The sequence below is a fragment of the Branchiostoma belcheri genome, unplaced genomic scaffold, assembly GCF_001625305.1.
Source record: "Branchiostoma belcheri isolate BF01 breed outbred unplaced genomic scaffold, Haploidv18h27 scaffold119, whole genome shotgun sequence".
Taxonomy (NCBI): Eukaryota; Metazoa; Chordata; class Leptocardii; order Amphioxiformes; family Branchiostomatidae; genus Branchiostoma; species Branchiostoma belcheri.
Window position 1 is genome coordinate 539,124 of NW_017802591.1, and position 21,170 is coordinate 560,293.

Here is a 21,170-nt window from a genome sequence, read left to right on the forward strand (position 1 = left end):
GGAACGGGACCTTACTAACATCTGCATGTGTGGGGAGTGAACTTGTCCACAGTATGGAGAAGGTAAACAATCATGCACTTTAAAGGCATCCAAAGCAGTTTCAGGGTGCCAAAACTTGATTTTAAACTCAATTTTCTTGTCATTCTTATAATGTAGTAAGTTGAATTGTTATCCATGATCAGTGACGTTGCTGAGAGAAAACGGTTGCTTGTTTGTTGCCGTAGGCTGGTTCTAGCTATTTACTGGTGGTGCTAACTCCTCAAGTAGCTTGTTCTGGGGTTATTTCAAGTGCTTCAACTTCAAGTATGAAAAGATGACAGAAATGTGCTAAGAAATGGAAGTAAATATCCGTATCAGACAGATTTTCTCATCCAGGATATGAATATTGCATATACTAGTATTGCATTGGATGCCTTCAATGTGACAAAAATTATTGTGATGTTGCAAACCTAACTTCACTGACCAGATGTACATGTATGCAGACTTGCAGTGATCTGACAGCAAAACTTGTTACACATTGGCCTGCTATAGTATAAGTACATACTACACGTATACCTGGGAATTCTAAGCTAGGTACTAATTAAGTACATAAATCTTTCACAAAAAGTTTGGAAACTTGGAAGACTTCCCTGAGCTGTCAACAGTGTTTGACATTGGAAGGGAAATCTCTGCATGTTTGGGGGCTACCCCTCAATGTCATCAGTCAAGGTGCTTGTTGCACACTATTATTTCAAATAAGGCCACACCAATTTAATTTCTCGGTTAACAGATTTTTCTAGAAAAATAATGGAGTGGGCGGGCGAACAAAACAAACAGGCCTAGGCATCCTATTATGGCCCAAAATGGTACGGTGGGAGCCATGAAGTCAACACACCAGGCTGGTTCAAAATTTAAACAAATTGATGATGCATTTTGAACTTTTAATGATACCATTGCATTGATAGATGGAATACCTGTAACATCTAGGAAGAAAAGGGCTGTTTTCAACTGTTCAGGACAAAATATGAGCATTTTGCAGTTGATTCTGAATTTTTTTTTTGCAAATCAGAGAAAAATGAAGGGGGCCAATCCATTAACCAAGAAATTAAATTGGTGTGGCCTAAGGTATCCCTTTCCAGAAAAATGTACAAGCTTTACAATGATATGAGCCACAATACTAGTCATTAAAAAACAACACACATGATTGCAGCACAAACATGTATCTGCACTTTTTTCTTCTGAGTATATACGCTGACTTAATTTCATGGATGACATCCTCTGAAGACCCCCAAACTATAGTGCGTGCGGGCAAAAAAATGCTGCTAAACCACAGGAATACAAAGCTGGTATAATTTGAATTTGCACTTTTACAACAAGTCAGCACTTTACTGAGTTCTTAAGTTCTGTGGAGCTTTGGCAGCCTAGATACCATCCTCCGTAGTTAATGCCAGCTCCCTATTGTCACTAGCTACCATGGACTACCGTAACGGAGGATGGCACCCAGGCCAGAGCCTCGGAGGAAGTATTTTTTGACAACAGTAAAAAATCAATACACGCGTGGATGTCATCCATAAAATTAAATCAGTGTGGCTTTTGTAAGCAACCCAAAGAATGTACTACCACACATATGTATCGAAAGCGGTATCACTGTAAATGGTAAAAAGTAAAATTTCCAGTGACATTCAAATACATAGGCAATTGATAAAGTAACAACAGAATGAACCAAAACCATGTTTCCAAACCTTTTGTGTTAGTTTTAAGTACAGCAGCACCTTGCTGTAGTGGGAAGAACCAGTCAGTATTGCCCTGAGGAAGGTATCAGAAAAACTACCAAAACATCGGCAAGTTATTATATATACTGTTTAGGTTATATATATTCCAAGAACTTTGTTCATGAATTGAATTACCAACCTCATGAAACTACTTAAGTTTTGTACGTGTCTTTTCTGATTTGCTTCTTATATATTTGTCACTCATGCCATGGCAAGAATTATATTGAAGAACATACATGTACATGCCTTCTTTACCTTATACAATGTACATTAAAAATCCTTTTGGAATCATAGATTACAGTCATAAATAGTAGACATTACCCTGAATTCTGAGGTTTTCTAACCAGAGAAGACAGGAAAAGGAAAGCTTGGTCCTGACAGGTTCCAAAGCTTTCATAACATCAGTGTTCTAGCCAGCCTGATTTTTCTTCAGCGTCATTCTCAATCTTGTTTGACATACTAGTAAGATCATGTAGAGCTCTAGAGGTGCGACAATTCTAGGGGTGTGGGGCATGCTCCCCCAAGGAAATTTGAAGATCTCAACCCTCTGAAACACTATTCTGCATTTTCAGGGGCAAATTCTGCTGGTAGACTAAGCTTAGTTTAATGACATATCTTTCTATATCTTTACATTTGTGTACATGCTGGTTTTTGTCCATCAAAGAGGATGGTTTCAGCAAATTTTTTGTCCGTCACGAGCAGCCAACTTCTGTCAAATGACAGAAAGACGGATGCTGGCTAGAACACTGCATAGCACCACATAACTTACTGTTACCTACTGTCATTAGTATCCACCATGTTACTATTGGAGTCCACAATGTCCATGGCTTTAGTCGTGCTGTCTTGTTGTTGGTTCTCGTTCAATGTTGTAGATTGCTGGGGGTTTGTCTGATTTGTTACAGTTTCACTGTTACAGTTCTCTGTGTTGGTTTCCTGGATGAAGTCCTTGGTTGGCCGTGGGTCGCCGTGTGTGTGTGTGTGCGTGGGTGTAGCGGTGCCCGTGTGTGTGTGCGTGGGTGTAGCAGTGCCTGGGTTAGTGTGCGTGGGTGTAGCGGTGCCCGGATGGGTATTGTCTGTGTCGCTGTCGTCATCCAGAATGATGACGTCCTCCGGCTCCAGCTCCATGGTGATGTACACCTCTCCCGGCGGGGAGTCTGTACCCCCGTCTCCCGCTGACCTGCTACCAGGGATCAGCAACTTGGCGATGGACCGCAACCGCTTCACCTGCAAAACACCAACTTGTTACCAAATTTGTTTCAACTCATTAAGAAACAGTCAAGACATCTGAGATTCCAAAACTCCAGAAAGTAATAAAAGGCATGATGATCACAAGGACTGCTGACAATTTTCACATTAACAGCAATGTTTAGTTTACTCTGGGTGGGTAGGAACTAGGAATCAGTCTTGGCAAAATCTTAACAGTGAACAGATAAAGTTTGTTTAGTGACACTAGAGTGGGTGAAAAAACATTTTTATTGGGTGAGCCAGCTACTATCTCCTTGCAGCCAAGTGCTGAATTGTAAGGAACTACAGTAACAGTCTAGTGAGGCTGAATTGCAAGGGTCTATCTGAAGCAACTGCCATTCGGTGGTAACTCATTTAAACACAAAATGGCCCCAGGTGCAGCCATAGGACTGTAAGCTTTGAATCACTTATCCTGGGGAGGACCCCTAATCTTATTGATAAGTTTGGTGCTCGAGGTGTGGCTCTCCTCAAACATGGGGTCTCCATTTAACATCCTGTCTGAGGGACGTCCCTAACCATAGCTAGGTACTCATTTTCACCTAAAACAGCCTCCAGTTTAATTCCGGACTTCCAGTTTAATTCCAGACAACCTCCCATATCTCAGCAGCCTTAAACCCAAATGGGCTAATATCACAAACCATAAAAATGATGTAAGAAATATGTAGCAGCTATGCATAATGCTTTGAGGGGTTATGCATAATTATGCATAATGCTCAAGGGTTATAATACGTAAAATAATTGGACGAACCCCCAGGGGGTCGCGAATAGCTGCTACATATTTCTTACATCATTTTTACCTATGGTTTGTGATATTAGCCCATCTGGGTTTAAGGCTGCTGAGATATGGGTGGTTGTCCGGAATTAAACTGGAAGTCCAGAATTAAACTGGAGGCTGTTCTAAGTAAAGTGTGGAAAGTTGTATTAAGTGCCTTTCTCAAGGCACAACATCAGGGCATGTCACATTGTCAGGGATTCGAACCCAGTGCCTCTGGGTTCTGGGCCAAACACCCTTAGTCTAACCATTATGCCACATGACCCCAACATACACAATACTACATACCTCCTTTTCCATCTTGTCAATCTTGGACTGTATGTTCAGTGCAGACACAGGCCTGTTGTCCTGTCCCAGCTGGTTAGCTGTCAGGTGTTCTTGACGCTGTAACATTCAAGACCAAGTCCATACTTATCCACAAAGACAACTATCTAGTAAATGTTCATTATGTACATGTATAATTATTATTATGAAACTTGAAACTTTTTTTGCAAAATCATGCCCGAAGGCTAATTGCTTTTATAATCAAGTATACTACTCATTGCAGTAACAGTAATACAAGACAGGCAACAACTGTCTGGAAAAACTTCTACTTCTACTACCGGTACTATGCTAGCTATCATGGGGTTCGACTATTATATACTGTACCTTCATGGAACATGAAATGTTGTATAATTTCAAAAACATCCCATCATTTGCGTGCAAAAAGCTTTGCACAATACTTCAGGTAGTACCATGTCACAAAGTGCTTGACCTGTCATACTCTGCCAACCAACATGTCTGAGGTAAACAAAACAGACCTTTCCTGGCCCATTTGAGTGTGTTTCGTTCAGTTTTCAGAATTTTATTGATTTCTTGCAGTTTTCAGAAACCTCACTAGTAGAGCCGAAAATGTCTACAAAAATGCTACCGGACACTACTAGAAATTCTTCAAGAAAGTGTTTAGAATGTCTCTATTGTGTCTTTACAGGGTCTTCTTGGAGAGGACTGTTGTGTTTGTTGTGTTTTCAATTGTTTTGAAAAATTAAATAAATGTGTCTCAGATTGTCTTAAGAAAAACTGTGAAAACTTGTCTACAGTTCTTACAGTAGGGAAAATGTCATCTTTCAGTAAACATGTCTATTTCATGTCTTTCTGTCTGGACTTTGTTCAGAAATGTCTGTATCATGTCTAGTGTCTGGTAGCCTTTCTATAGACATTTTCTGCTATAGTGCCTTGCAAGCAATAAGGGGAATGGAGGTGATGATGATGATTTAAAAAAAAAATTTATTCCAACATGTAATCACCAGACGTGGTGACGACACACTCAAGTTTTTTCAACTTATATTAATGCCGCCACCAACACAGGGGACAAATACATTACAGGACAATACTCATTTACACCTGAGCTAAGTGAGGAAAGTTGTGTTAAGTGCCTTTCCCAAGGGCACAAGATCGGTGGCATGTCAGGACTCGAACCCGGGACTCGCGAGTCGCGCACTCTGCCGCTACACCACACGACCCCACATAATTCTTGTGTGTGTTACATCTTCTCCAAGGTCACAACAGCTTCTTCAAGGTCACAACACTGGAGCACATGAGGAAGATTCTGACCTGTATTTCCAGGTCGGCCACACGCTGCCGCAGCTCCGCTATGGTGGCCATTTTATCAGCCTCTCTCAGACGAATGTCCATCACCTCAGATGTGCTCTGGGTGGACAGAAATACATGTATGTGGTAAGAAACTGACTCAACTCAAGAGGACAAAAAATGCTTTTAGTGATCAGTCACACTAAATAAAGTTTAAATAAATGTAGAAACAAGGAGGAGCCAGTAAAAACCCTTCTGGTCCCGGGCCGGGGTTTGAACCCACGACCTCCCGGGCACCAGAGCTTCATAACCAGACGCTCTAACCTCTCGCCGGAAAAGGTCTAGACCCGTTTTCCGTATCTGTTGGTAGCGCCTATAAAGCCCCACTGTTACATAAAGGCTTACTACTACTACTACTACTACACACATACATGTACAAAGATTTGTTTGTATTCTGAATAGAATCATTGTTTCACGTATGTATGTTGTATATATTGTATGTTGCAATTAGCCCTTGGGCATGAATTTGCAAAATTAATATATTGTCGCACAATTGCAAACTCAGGGTGTTCTCTGGACTGTGCGGCATGATTATGTTTTGCGAATAGCAGAATGTCATGTTACAGAAAAGGCTTGTCAACGGTTGTTTCTATCACAGCTTCCTTGAAAATTCTACAGCATCAGAATTGTATGATGATGACCCTCACGTTACATAGTGCTGTATACCGGTTCACTGGACTTGGATCCGGACTTGTAAGAATGTTTAGGTTCAAGTTCAAAAAAACCTAAAAGTCAAGAACCGAGTCCAGACTTATTACCATAAAAGACCATTTCACATACCCCTTTTCTTTCCAAACCACCTAAAACTGTCCGTAGATTGTAAAATCTTTGCTGAAAAACAAACAAAACATTGCCATCGGGCATCATCAAGTACCGGCCTCCATGTTATGTTGCCAAAGTTTCACCCAGACAACATTGCAAGGTTGCCAATATGCAATTTTGAATATGCCATGGGTTTAGGTCCGGACTTACAAGTCTGGAACTGAACCTAAACCTCTGGACTTGAATCCGGACCTGAACCTAAAATTGGGTTTAGGTATGCGTCACTACTCACGTACGACAAATGCATTGGTTTAGAACAACTGCAGCGTGATCCACAAGAGTAACAAAAGGGTTTATACATCAGTAGTATCAGTATGAAGAACTAAGTAAACTAGAATAGTGGAAGTACCACAGAACTGTAACAGTGGGGTTCAAGCACCACCAATTCACCAGTCTAACCAGCCCAGACCTTTTAGCCTAAAGGATTGCAGTTGGTGCATTGGGTTTGGAGCTGGTGGAACGGGTTTGGTGTGGGTTCAAATCCCGGGAGCCAGGAGATATTACTACTCCTCCTTTTGTGTTTCAATGGTTGCCACACCGGGTATTGAACCCATGCTAAACCCAGGCTCCCAGCTCACGAACCAAACAAACCCAGCCTCCACCAGACTCCTTTGCAGGCTGAGTAAATACATGTAGTAGAAATGGGCCTAAAAAGGAATGTAACTGTCCAGGGAAATTGGACCCTCTATATGGCCGGTTAACGCAGCTGGCCAGTTACATTATTTTTACACCAATTTCTAATTATTCAGCCTGCAAAGGAGTCTGGTGGAGACTACAGTACACCACCTCAGAAATTCTCATGACATAAGTCAGTTTAGGTGCAGAACGTCCCATTTCTTGAACACTACTCTGCCTTACTGTGTTAAGCTATTTTTAATTGAACGATGAAAAATGATCCACTTCATCAGCCTTTACGTATACAAGTCTTGCATTTTACAACTGTATATAGATTATTTCAATCTGTAATTTTAACTTGAAGTAAGCTTTGAATCAACTGTTTTTATATTGTATTATTGTACTTTTAATGTGTTGTAATTTTTAGTGTTAACTTGATATGCAACAAATAGGTTGTTTTTATCAAATGTAACAAACTTTTATCAAATAGCTGTATTATAAGCGCATTTTGTGTTTTAAAGCCTTCTAAATTCAGCCAAATATGGCTGCTTACAGGCTTTTGTATGTATCTGTATGGTACAAATAAACCAGTCTCTCTCTCTCTCTCTCAAAAAGGCTGGTCCCTACTGTTACAAATCAAGCTGACTTACTTTTGCCTTCAGTTCACTGAGCTGCTTCCTGCAGTGGTTGAGTTCTGACTGCAGCTGTGCTGCGTGTTTCTCCGAGGCTTCCAGCTTGTGTGTCAGCTGTTCTATACTGTCTTCAGCACGCTTCAGATGGCTCGTAGAAGAGTTATTCTGTAAGGGATCAAAAACATTAATTCTCAGTACTTGGGCCAAGTTTTTAATATGCATACAAACAACCTATTATAATTAGTGTCTGTGTTTTCATGAATTGTTTCCAAATTATCATTTATGGTCATCAATTCCTCATCTAACCAGACGTTAGGTCTAGAATCGATTCATTAACTGTGCAAAATACACGGTACAGCTATCAGCAAGATAAAAAAACACCCATAAAAAAACAGTGAGCGCTACCAGATGTACATGTAGAATCTGATGTGAATACATGTAAGGACCATGGACCTAAGGGCCATGTGGAAACACAGACACACAAACACAGACCAAAAAATTTCTTTGGAAAAAATCTTCAGATTCTTTGGAAAAAATCTTCAGATTCTTTGGAAAAATCTTCAGATTCTTAAAAAAAATCCAGATTTTTTTCAGCTTTTTGAAAAAATCTTCACCTTCTTTGACACAATCTTCAGATTTTTTAGAAAATCTTAGGATTTTTTAAATTTTCAACGATATGTGATTATGATCGGTTATGTGCCATGGACGGTTTTCACAAAATATCAACTTTGTAAGTACATGATTGTATAAGCCGTAAAGGGCTACAAACATTTGTCCAAAGTACGATATTCAGTCCAAAATTAATCTGCAGGGTGTATATTATTATTTTTAATCTTGTGCAAGTTGTGGGGTTTGCCTGTGGTATACACATGTATCACATATGTCCATCAAAGGATTTGTTTGGTGTGAGTATTACAGTACCATAGTTTCTAGCTCCATGACTCGCAGTCTGGACTCCTTTAGTGCTGCTACAACATCAGCTTCCCGCAGTTTGACAGACATGAGTTCATCCTGCAGTACCTCCACCACCTGCTTGGTGTCTCCCTTCTTATTTGTTGACCTTGCTGCACTACCTGTCGTTCTAGCCAGATGTTTCTGCAAACAATAGTTGGACCAATCAGGATTGATAATTATGTATAATTGTAATACTTGGAAACCTACAAAATATGTACATTCAAATAGAATACAATATGGAGTACAAAATGTACAATGTCATGTATTTTGTATCACCTGTGGGAGGGGTGTTGCACTTTACATGTACATGTATCTATGTCATGAACACCAGAGAAAACACACATTCATTCAATCTGAAATGTGTCAAAATTTGGTGTCCTTCAAAAAATTGTAACAACATCAAATCCAATGCCCAGTTCCAGTACAGTAACTGCAATAGCAAGTCAACTCAGTCCAATACTGGAGACAGCAATTTTGACACAAACACACGTCTTTGCACACGTCAACACATGCGGTCGGCAAGCTTAAGGATATCTATTGACAGTAATAGTATTGATTTCTTTACAAGTTTAGTTAATGTCAAGAACTAAGAACAAATTGGTTTGGGGCTTCAAAAATCTCACAGTCAACTGTTTAAACTTATCTGACAAAATATGTAGAATACACTGTTTTGAAAGAATGTTGGGCACTGCTTTTGATTTATTTGCCCATGATGCATCTCAGGCTGTTTGGCCGAGTTGAGCAGGGTGGTGGGCCGAGCTGACCAGGCTGTTGGGCCAAGTTTGTCCAGGCCGAGGCTATTGGGCCGGGTTGACCAGATTTGCCATGGGCTGACTTGGAAAATTCCGAGTTGTCCTGATACCCACCAAACTGAAGTGCTTATAATAAGAACACTAACTGTCTGTTATACATCAGTCCCAATGGACCTATAACATTATTACGTCACAGTTTGTTTATCGCAATGAATGCTGGTCAATCGACGTTTATATTGTACAAGGGTGCGTAGCACGGTGTGTGTTTGTGTAGCATTAGCCTAATATAAGGCTTTTAATACAGTACTACTTTCGTCTATTGTCACAACTAAATCACCCATGCGTCATGCAATGCTGTGTCAACACAACTAGACGCAGCAAAAATCAGACATACCTTACTTTGAAAACTTTGAAATGATCTGTATTCTTTAACTGACCGTTCTAGAATGTTCTTTAGAACAGGTAAACAAACTGTGACGTAATAATGGTATAGTTCCATTGGGAAGTTGATCTGTCCATGGTCCCTACCTGCCAGTGCTCCTCCAGGTCCACCACGGTCTGTCGGAGTTCCTTGAGTGCCAGCTGCCCCTCCGCCTCTCTCAGCTTCACCTGGACCAGTTCCTCCTGCAGGGCTTCCACACACACATTGGACGTCTGGTTCTCTTTGTGCTACAGGACATGGAACATGTATGTCACAAACTACAGGGCCTCCACACACACATTGGACGTCTGGTTCTCTTTGTGCTACAGGACAATGGAACATGTACATGTATGTCACAAACTACAGGGCCTCCACACACACATTGGACGTCTGGTTCTCTTTGTGCTACAGGACAATGGAACATGTATGTCACAAACTACAGGGCCTCCACACACACATTGGACGTCTGGTTCTCTTTGTGCTACAGGACAATGGAACATGTATGTCACAAACTACAGGGCCTCCACACACACATTGGATGTCTGGTTCTCTTTGTGCTACAGGACATGGAACATGTACATGTATGTCACAAACTACAGGGCCTCCACACACACATTGGACGTCTGGTTCTCTTTGTGCTGTGGGTGAATGGAACATGTAATTCACTTAATGTTCACGGCAGCGAAAGTTTACAGTCTGGTACTTACCCACACACACACACACTACACACACACACACACACACACACACACACACACACACACATGATATCCAACTTACCAGTGACTCCTGGCATTTGTCCCTCAGGTCTGACAGTTCTGCCTTTGCCTCTGCCTCCTGTAGTTTGGCCTGAGCCAACTGTTGCTGCAGCTCAGCCACTGCCTGATCTGAGATACCCAGTACTGGGGTACTGCTGGAACGTGCTACAGTCTGAGGGGAACAAGATCAAGATCATCATGTACATACAAGATGACTCGTTGAAGTACACCTAGGCCAGTCCTTTATCTCATTAAGAGGAGGGCGCAAGGCAAGTAAAATGTAACAAGTAACTGTGTGCATCGGACAGGAAACTTTCGATTAAAATTGTTTTCTACACATACATTTCATTTATACGTATACTTACAAAAAATGTTTTATAGATCTTAAAGATTAAAAAAAAAGAATCAAGCCTGTTGCATCAAATTTATCTTTTACAAGAGAATAGCCCTGAGGTACTTTCCCAACCCTGTGTGTTTCTAGCGCAGTATATGGCATAAGATGCACAAAGTGTGCAGTTATGAAAGCTGCATTATGTATCATATTATTTAAGGACAATACAAGAAATCAATTTTCTAGTCATTTCTTTTCAAACTACAATCATCTGAGTTAAATGAATCCTATTCCATTGCAAATAAAGATCAGGAAGTGGAAATGGCAAAATATTGTTTAAAAGCTGGAGACACAGCTGTCAGCATGTTTGTATTTTGTGGTGGTGACACAAAATGAGTGTGCCTTGTCTGGGCTGTTTTATGGCCCATCAGTTGCAGCCATTACATCAACAACAGGTTTTCCCTAAGGCCTCTTGTGTAGCTCAATGGACCTATACCATTATTACGTCAGTTTGTTTACCGCAATGGATGCCGGTCAATCGACGTTTAGGGGTGCGTAACACGGTGTGTGTTTGTGTAGCGTTAGCCTAATATAAGGCTTTTAATACTGTACTACTTTTGTCTAATGTCACAACTAAATCACCTATACAGCATGTAATGCTGTGTCAACACAACTAGACGCAGCAAAAATCAAACAATCATACCTTTCTTTGAAAACTTTGAAATGATCTTTATTTTTTAACTGACGGTTCTATTTTATACTTTGTTTCAATGTTCTTTTATGTTTGTAATTTGCAATTACTCTCCGAGCACGAATTTGCAATAAACTTCTCAATTATTAAAATGTTACATGCACTTGTGCAGCAATATGTACATGTATGTAGAAAAAAGGATTTGACCGTGCACCTGCATGCACATACACACACACACACACACACACACATTACACACACATCATACCTTCTGTCCATCACTTGTCAGTGTCTTGATGACATCCCGTGCGTCCTCCAGTGCTGCCATGGTCTCGAAGCTGTGCTGTCGGACGGCGGCCAGCTCTCGCATCATGATGAAGTTCTCCTCCTGCTCCTGGGCTCGAACAACTTGTCCCTGACCAAGGCAGGCACAACTCCAAGGTTAGCTTAAAGTGCTCATGACACCAAAATATGACCTTAGCTGATTGTAATTTACATATATATATAACTAGGATTACCTGGCTAACAGACACATTTATAATAAATATGCACGGTTCTGCTGTTACTGCTGCTCGAAATTTGAATGCCCTGCCTTGGAAAGGTCAGCACGGTCAGGTGATTTGCATCTCTACATTTTATTTTTGCATGTCTGTATTTTTTCCTGAGCTGATGTCACCCAGTGATGTCAGGTCAGGAACAAGCACAGAAATGCAAAAATAAAACACAGAGATGCAAATAGAGATGCCTAAGGAGGGCGATTGGGAAGCTAAAAAGATTTTCCAAAATTGCAAAAAGTCACTTTTAGAAGGCCGTACAAGCTAAATTTCTCAGTCATCATGACTGGAACAAACTTCAAGTGACTATATTGTACACTTCCAATATTATTACCTCCATGAAATGTGTCATGGAGGTTATATTTTCAGTTGCGTTTATCTGTCCGTCCGTCTGTGTCCGTCTGTTGGTCAACAAGATAACTCAAGAACGCCTGGATGGATTGGTTTCATACTTGGTGTGTTGGTAGGGTGTGACGAAAACTGGAAATGATTAGATTTTGGTCCCCCTAGTGGCTTCCCTTGGTACTGCAGCGCAACTTCCGGATTTGATATCTCGCGATCTGGACATGCTAGGGTCATGAAATTTTGATGGAATGTAGCTCTCGTGCTTGGGAAGAAGTCATATGAGTTTGGGCTCCCTAGCGGCATGTTCTGGAACTGCAGGGCACTTTCTGGCGAAATGTTTAAAAGCCAATAAGTCCAGACAGGAACAACATATTTTCATTATTTTTGGTGTGTAGGTAGCTGAAAGAGAGATGTACATAATTAAATGCAAATTATGCAAATGAGGACTTTACTTGCATAATTAATGAGGAAATTCTATAATTACAGTGTTTTACATTATACTACTTACATACATGTACAATGTAATATATGTAACCTATGGCAGGCGGAACTTCAACAGATACTTATTATGCAAATGATGACCTAATTTGCATAATTAATGCAAAAATTCTATGATTTCGTAATGGTGAATGATGAGAATGTCATACTTGGGACATCTGTAAGTTAATCAAAAGTTAACATACATCACGATGCATATATCATGTTAATGCAGAGGTCATTTGCACAATTAAAGAAGAAATTTACATTTACATATCAAGATCATATTTCATGGAGGTATGAGATCTCGGAATTCTAGTTTTGTATGTATTTTACTGGGCCTGGCTTTTTCTGGTGTCATTTGGTCTTCAGATATACTGGTGTTCACTTAAAATCTTGCAACTCTTATCCCCAGACATACTGGTATTTAGTAATACCCAAAAATAATTTCAGCAGGTAACATAGGATATACAATCATGTAGGGATTTTCTTATATGCAGTAGTGCTTTTCTCACCTTGCTTACATTTGTACATTATGATGTCTATCAGACATTCACATTTTTGTACCTCAGAGCTTCCAAACGAGGGGGGCATACAAACTTAGCCATGTTTTTTTTTTTGGGCAAACTTTCCACCTAAATCAGCTATATAGTGGCAAGAAGCAGACGTGAGTACTCCAGGCAGAAGGTCCATGAAAGCATAAGTGAAGTGAGGGAAATACTGAATGAAAAAATCCCAATATCCTACTTAGTATATCATACCTCCAGTATTCACTTACAATGCTGATTTGTGTTATTCAACTTGTTGTAAAATCTATAAACAGGATAAATAAAACTTCACATACCTGTATCAGTTTATCTGCCAAAGCAGCACTCTCCTATAGGGAGGAACAATATGGTTAAGTTAGAAAGATGAGGTACTGGCAACATTTGATTGAATTCACTGCCTGCAGAAATCAAAAGCTGTAACAGTAAGACAAAATCGACTACTATCTGATGATTGATTTAAGTTACTACAACTGCTATACCAGGTAGTCAGGTTTGGATACAAGATCAAGTTGAACTTCTCCTTGTTAAAAGTTATTGGAAGAAATATTTTTGAGACAACATGAAAACTTTATTGAAACATTAATAATAGTTAAAACACTGATATCATTTTCCTCTGCACGTTAATATGAAGCTGGTGATTTTACACATCTGTACAATGTACTGTACATCTGTCGATCAAAATATGAACTAACTTTTTCCAGGATCTCTATTCTTTGCCGAAGAAGTTGGTTCTCATTTCTTAGTCTCTGCAACAAAGAACGAAACAAAATTGTCAGCGGCATAACAAAACAGCTACATGTATACCAGTGACAAGTACAAACTTTTGTAATCTGTCTATATGGCCACAGCAAGTAATTTTTATGAGCAGCGCACACATTAATTTTTGCCTGATTTTGGAAAAAAAATTTTGTTGCCTTTTGACAGTAGTCAACATGCCAAAATGGGCAAAGATGTCTGTTGCCATGCCAGAAGGTGGATGGCAGATAACTAGTATGAAGAGAGAAGACAAGAAAAGGCTCTGATTGAATGTTTTGTTTCTTACTTTGATGCAGTGATATGTGATGCTGGCTATATGTGATGTTCCCACTGAATCAAAACCATTTGTACAATGATTGAGTCAAAATTTAAAAATGTAGGAACCTTGTTTTTTTTCGGCCCGCCTTGTTTTTTTTCGCCTGCTCAGATTTGAAGTCTGTGGAGGATGTCATCCATAAAATTTACATGCTGTGGCCTAATTGGTACATCATACCTCTTGACTTACACTAAACACAATTCACAAGTCTTGCTTGATTTTACTTGTGGTAAATTAAGGAAACATTTGAAAGACAATACATGTAACTACATACATGTACATGTACTCACCCTAATTTCAATTTGTTCTTCTAATTCTTTGCTCTTAAGTGACATGTACTCTTTCTCCAACCTGTGGTATAAGAAGGAAGGAACTTGATGAATGATACATGATGTACAAAATGACTACTAAACTGGTTGAAGTACCAACCACTAAGTATCTAATACCAGCCCGGAAAAAGAACAAAAAACAGTCATGTATTTAAATACTACGTTATCAACCAAGGATCATAGAGTGGAACTCGTAGCCACCAAGTACAGTTTAGGCATCATCACTACAAAGCTTTAAACAACTCCCAGAATTGAATGTGTAAAGATTGTGTGTAACAGTTTGTTTGGTGTAATATGCATGTGTAGACAGTCTCAGTTCATTGCCATAAATATGTAATTTAGTAGATAATAGCATGCCTGCTTAAACTACTAAAGGTCTTGAATTCCAAAGCAAGAGTACATGTAGGAGTATGATGATAAAAACTTCAGAACTCAAAACTCACTTTTTCATCTTTTTCTGGTTGTACTTAATATTATAGGCCAGGTTGAAGATGCCCTCTGGGTCCTTTGACATCATGAGAGGAATCTCCTTCTGGAAGTACTGCAGAATGTACAGATGGTTAGCATCTACAAAATCATGTACCTAATATACTGGGTAATGTACAAATCCGACTGCAATGCACAGTGTTGTATCTTATTTATGTCATACCTACCCAAGAAAACACACATTTCAATGCTAAATGTGACAAAATTTTTGAAAATTTGGTGTTCTAATAACAAGAATTCAAACAATGTCATGACATTGTAGGAATCCAGTATCAAAATTTTCAAAAGCAGTGCACTTAAGGCACACACAAAACATACCTTGAGCATCCCCTCCATGTCTAAGTACCAGTGTTCGTACCTTGAACATCCCCTCCATGTCTAAGTACCAGTGTTCGTACCTTGAGCATCCCCTCCATGTCTAAGTACCAGTGTTCATACCTTGAGCATCCCCTCCATGTCTAAGTACCAGTGTTTGTACCTTGAGCATCCCCTCCATGTCTAAGTACCAGTGTTCGTACCTTGAGCATCCCCTCCATGTCTAAGTACCAGTGTTCGTACCTTGAGCATCCCCTCCATGTCTAAGTACCAGTGTTCGTACCTTGAGCATCCCCTCCATGTCTAAGTAATAAGTACCAGTGTTCGTACCTTGAGCATCCCCTCCATGTCTAAGTACCCGTGTTTGTACCTTGAGCATCCCCTCCATGTCTAAGTACCAGTGTTCGTACCTTGAGCATCCCCTCCATGTCTAAGTACCAGTGTTCGTACCTTGAGCATCCCCTCCATGTCCAGCTGCATCAGATCAGACTTGCTAGCCTGCAGCAGTGCGATCCCCAGCCTGAAAACGATCTCCATACTCTGTCAAATACAATTAGATAATGATTAACTTCACAATCCTCCATTTAACAGGGAATGTACAAGTACATGTACAATGTACAAAGGTAAAAGGTACAAGTACTAGTTAAAGGAGAAAACAAACCCAGGACCCATGGGTTCTGGGCACAATGCCCTACAATTACACCGCACTGTAAAGAACCCACCTCCGACATGAAGAGGTCCATGACTCTACAGGCGACCTGCAGGGGGAAGACTGTGGCGAACAGTGTGAGGAACCAGGAGGAGGCGTACATGGAGGTGTGGAAACACTGGGTCTGGAAGTGGATGTGCAGGTCAGGTAACAGCTCCTGCAACAGAGAACAACACCTCAGTTATGGCAGGTTCACACTTCCAAACAATCCCCATAATTATTTCATCAGGTTGGAAGATACTTAGGGTATAGAATTTTCTTCTTACACAACCATGGAGTTTCTCACCTACTTACGTTTCGATGTCTATCAGACACCTTCCGCAGAGCTTCTGACTGGAGTTCTGCAACTCGCCGCTATTTAACGCCAAAGTAGGTGGCGCTTTTGCGGCGAGAATACAAGCTCAGCCACGTTTGGGATTGCATTCTCGCAGAACTCCAGTCAGAAGCTCTGCGGAAGGTGTCTGATAGACATCAAAACGTAAGCAGGTGAGAAACTCCATGGTTGTGTAAGAAGAAAATTCTATACCCTTTCCAAACAATCGTTGATAAAGCATTCACCAATGAGTAATACAGTCCAGAAATCTCTGATCTACAGAAACTGGTTGCCACCATGCCATGAGGCCATATCCGGCAGGATGACCAGGTTGAGCAAACGGCTACAAACTCTCAGACCCAGAACTGTTTGATTTACAAAGAGCTCGATCTACTAAATATGACAAAGTTGTTGAATGATATGTAAGTTTTGTAACATACTGAAAGTTATACTGGCTGAACTGTTATATTGTACTGTTGATATTGTATAATTATGCAGTGTAAGTCTGTATTGATAATATTCTTCAAGATTTTAAATTGTAAGAAGTCGACAATTCAGCCATTTAGGCTGCCATAGACTTTTAATCTGTATGTTTATGTGAATAATAATAAACCAGTCATCATCATCATCAGTTCAGTCTGAAGAACCTCAGCACCCTCTGCTACCATTTGCTAACAGCATGCATTCCTCTGACCAGGAATCAACATGGATAGACCCTCTGTAGAGCAACACAACTTGTATTCCACTATCTCCACCTACAATACAATTACATGTATACAGAGTGATCCCTATGGGGACCAGTACTAGTGCGCATGTGCACAGTAACTATCATAATGGCAGGAAACCATAGATTTAGCACTTTAGTAACAGGCCCGCCAGGCAAGTTATGGGAATAAAAAGTATGACAATCATAGAAGATAACAAAACACACAAAAAAAACGTTGAAAACATAATCATAAGTTGTGCATATTCTTGACCTGCTTTTTTTTATTCTTCATTCATTCAAACAGCCTGGTCGGCCCCGGCTTAGAATTGCGACTCATGAAGCAACATTTTTTGCACCAAAAATTGAAATATTTCAGTTGAAAAATTTTTTTACTTTCCAGGATATCTGTGGAAAGGTGTCTTGCAGGGTTTCCGGTTATGATCGGAGCGCTTTCGGTCGCGCCTCGGTAATCGTGATGCTACCGAACGTTCCCGACGGCCGCACCGGACATTCCCGACTATATACAAGATGGCCGCCTGGTTTATAAACTTAGCGAATTTAGTACTTCTGGGTTGCGCTGTGGAATATTTAGGCTGATCTGAACATCGGCAACCTGGCCAATTGTGGTTTTATACTATAGGGAAGCTCGGGACAGCAAAAAAACGGGGCAAAAACGGAGCATTGGGCAGCCAACGTGAAATGTGCAGTTCTGCCAATGGATCTTTCCACGACTCTTGCTGAGGGTAATGCAATGTAAACCCGAATCAAGAGTCTCCACGGCTAGGAAGATATATAAAATTTTACAAAAGATATTCAGTACATGCAACATATACACTCAGACACATGTACAGAAACATCTGAGGCTTCACACAATGATCCTGTTTGTAAAACAAGTTGGAGTACAAAACTCAACATTTCATGATTTACAAAATACAAACATATCCAAAAGTTAACTAATAGTTTACCAAAACAACAACAACAACAACAAAAATCACGACAATCCATCAACCGGTTCTTGAGATATTTTCCTTCGAGAATTTTTCAACAAATGCTCCTGCAGTTCCAGAACAAGCCGCTAGGGGACCCAAACTCATGTCACTTCTTCCCTATCCCAAGAGCTATCTACCATCCAAAATATGGACCCTAGCATGTCCAGATCACGAGATATCAAACCCGGAAGTTCTGCTGCAGTACCTAGGAAAGCTGCCAGGGGGCCCAAAATCTAATAATTTCTAGGTGTCATGAAGACCTACCCACCTACCAAGTTTCATTCCAATCCATCCCCTGCTTCTTGAGTTATCTTGCTAAACCACACACACACACACACACACAAACACACACACAGACAAATGCTACTGAAAACATAACCTTCTTGGCGAAGGTAACAAAATACTGACCTGTACCATACACTCCAACTGAAACATACACAGGCCCAGTTCAGCCATACTGGGTTTGAAGAGCTCCCGTAGGCGATAGTCCTGCATCAGGTGCACCAGCACACAGAACGTCTCCTCTTCTGGCATCTGTACAGAAAATCTCACAGTTCAGACAACCTGGAAGTAGTTTGGGCTTTTTTTTGTGACCTTTAAGGGGAATCAGCCAGTTTATTTTCATGTCTCAGTTTGATTTTTATGATGATGATTCGATTTTGCACCCCCACATGTACAGGTCTCATTTAGGAAATACTTACATGTAATTCAAATTCAAATTCTGATTTAAAAAAGGATTGAAGGATTGATGGGATTGAAGGATACTTGACTTTAACCTTTGTCTTTCCAATACCTACCTAGTATATACTAAGTATCAGGGCTCAAAATACTGGGTGCATGTGCACCCAATTCTTTTCTGTGGGTGCACCAGTGCACACAAATATTTTCTTAGGTTTAACATAATGTAAAGCTGTTAAATGTATACTTACAGCATACTCTTAACATCTAAGTGTCAGAAAAAAATAATACAATCATTGTTATCATACTTTTCTTGACAGGAAACATAATTATAGTTTTGGCAGGCATTCTACTTATTTCATCTTGTATGGTGCACCTAAAATATTTTTTGTGCACACAATTTTTTAGGTTGGGTGCACCAGTGCACCTATTCCCAAAAATGAATTTCGAGCCCTAATATACTAAATACCATGATCACATTATCCATAAAGGTCTTCTTAAGTTACTGTATACTGGTAATAGATATGACGAAACACAGACAGACAGTACAGACAAAAAACAATATAATATACCTCCATTTTTCATGGACATATTGTTTTGATAAGCCATTAGGTCATAATTTGCATAATTAGTACAATGGTTAGAACATACTATAATTACAGCCCAATTCAGGAGAAAAAGAACTTACCTGCATCAGTAAAAGCCCCACGATGAAGCCACTCCCTTGGCAGTACCCAACCTCCCTGTCATGGAGAGAGTATGCCTGAGGAGAGTCAGAATTATGGTTTTATATATTAAATGGTTACCTGTTGCAGAGAAACTTTCACAGTCACTGTGACAGGTTCAGTTTGCAGTGAATGCAGTGCTGTTATATACATGTAGCTAACAGGTTTCAGTTTTCAGTGAATGCAGAATGCAGTGATGCTATAGCCAACAGGTCTCTTATAAATCAGTAATCTTTGGTCATTTCTTGCCAAATCTTATATAAGTTATACCAGTAAGCTATAGATATGATAGAGGCACTGATGGCCGCATCAGAGTGTACAAGCACGTCTATCATATATAAACCCTTGGACGATGGGAAACAAAACGTTACAGAATGCTAAACTGAATAGTGAGTAAGTGTGTTATCTGTTTTTAGATGTTTCTAGCAACACAAGTTATGGGAATAAGGAGAGATATCGTACCAAATTACCAATTGAAAACAAATACAGTAATACATACAAACAGTGAAACCAGCGTCTGTTTTTCTGTCATTTGAAAGAATTTTGCTGCTGATGATGGACAAAAATTTTTCCAATCCGTCATCTTTGGTGGACAAAAATCAGTGTGGAAAGAGATGTCATTAAACTAAGCTTAGTCTACCAGCAAAATTTGCCCCTCGAAATGCAAGCAATAGTGTTTCAGAGGGTCAAGATTTCAAAGTTTTCCTAGAGCATATCCTGGGTCCACCCTTAGGATTGTTAATGTTATGCTCAATATGAAAGACAATTGACATGACAGATAAAATGTATGACATACAAGAACATCATACATGCAATTATATTTGAAACTGAAAAGACTTTACGGTAAGACCACACCAATTTTTGATTTCTTGGTTGACGGATTCGCCCGCTTTATTTTTTTCTGATTTGCAAAAAACAAAATTCAGAATTAACTGCAAAATGCTCATATTTTGCCCTGAACAGTTGAAAACAGTCCTTTTCTTCCTAGTTGTTACAGTTATTCCATCTTTCAATGCAGTGGTCTCATTAAAAGTTCAAAATTCATTGTAACAGTTTAAATTTTGAACCAGCCTGGTGTGTTGACTTCATGGCTCCTATCGTACCATTTTGGGCCATAATAGGATACCTACTAGTAGGCCTGTTTTTTTTTTTTTAATTTTTTTGCCCACTCGCTCCATTATTTTTCTAGAAAAATCCATCAACCAAGAAATTAAATTAGTGTGGCCTAATGTCATGTAATTTTGTTGGATGGATGGAGAGGCACTTTGCCTACTAAAACAACATACCTTCATGACATTAAACAGTGTCTCTTGTCCAAGTCCATCCTTTTCTCTGAAGAACTCATGTTCAGGATAGGTGCGGGCGATGTCTCTCCTGATGACCTTCTCGCAGGGTGACGTGGCCTTCAGGTACTCTGCGTATTTCTCCTTGAGTGGCGACCGATGGGCGTTACACAGCAGCTGCCAGGCGATGCCCCTGAAGTGGTGAGGAATTCCTCTCCTCACAAGACTCTGTACATTCAAGATGAGGTTTGTTTATTTGTTTGTTTAT

At 40.0% G+C, this 21,170-nt stretch overlaps 1 protein-coding gene across 2 annotated transcripts in view; it reads right to left on the minus strand.

Annotated features, from left to right (window-relative positions):
* Window positions 1-2,395: 2,395 nt before the first annotated feature.
* Window positions 2,396-21,170, minus strand: part of LOC109462575 (EVI5-like protein) — a 36,724-nt gene continuing 17,949 nt past the window's right edge. For both annotated transcript variants that reach the window (XM_019759131.1, XM_019759130.1), the window contains 17 exons: window positions 20,906-21,130; window positions 19,583-19,657; window positions 18,625-18,750; window positions 16,222-16,365; window positions 15,950-16,039; window positions 15,142-15,239; window positions 14,660-14,720; window positions 13,990-14,043; window positions 13,594-13,626; window positions 11,642-11,788; window positions 10,374-10,523; window positions 9,701-9,841; window positions 8,388-8,561; window positions 7,485-7,631; window positions 5,362-5,457; window positions 4,057-4,152; window positions 2,396-2,975 (listed from right to left, as the gene is read on the minus strand). In XM_019759131.1, coding sequence (XP_019614690.1) covers window positions 2,523-2,975; window positions 4,057-4,152; window positions 5,362-5,457; window positions 7,485-7,631; window positions 8,388-8,561; window positions 9,701-9,841; window positions 10,374-10,523; window positions 11,642-11,788; window positions 13,594-13,626; window positions 13,990-14,043; window positions 14,660-14,720; window positions 15,142-15,239; window positions 15,950-16,039; window positions 16,222-16,365; window positions 18,625-18,750; window positions 19,583-19,657; window positions 20,906-21,130 — 2,310 coding nt within the window. In that variant the 3' untranslated portion in view covers window positions 2,396-2,522. The remainder of the gene's footprint in view (window positions 2,976-4,056; window positions 4,153-5,361; window positions 5,458-7,484; window positions 7,632-8,387; window positions 8,562-9,700; window positions 9,842-10,373; window positions 10,524-11,641; window positions 11,789-13,593; window positions 13,627-13,989; window positions 14,044-14,659; window positions 14,721-15,141; window positions 15,240-15,949; window positions 16,040-16,221; window positions 16,366-18,624; window positions 18,751-19,582; window positions 19,658-20,905; window positions 21,131-21,170) is intronic.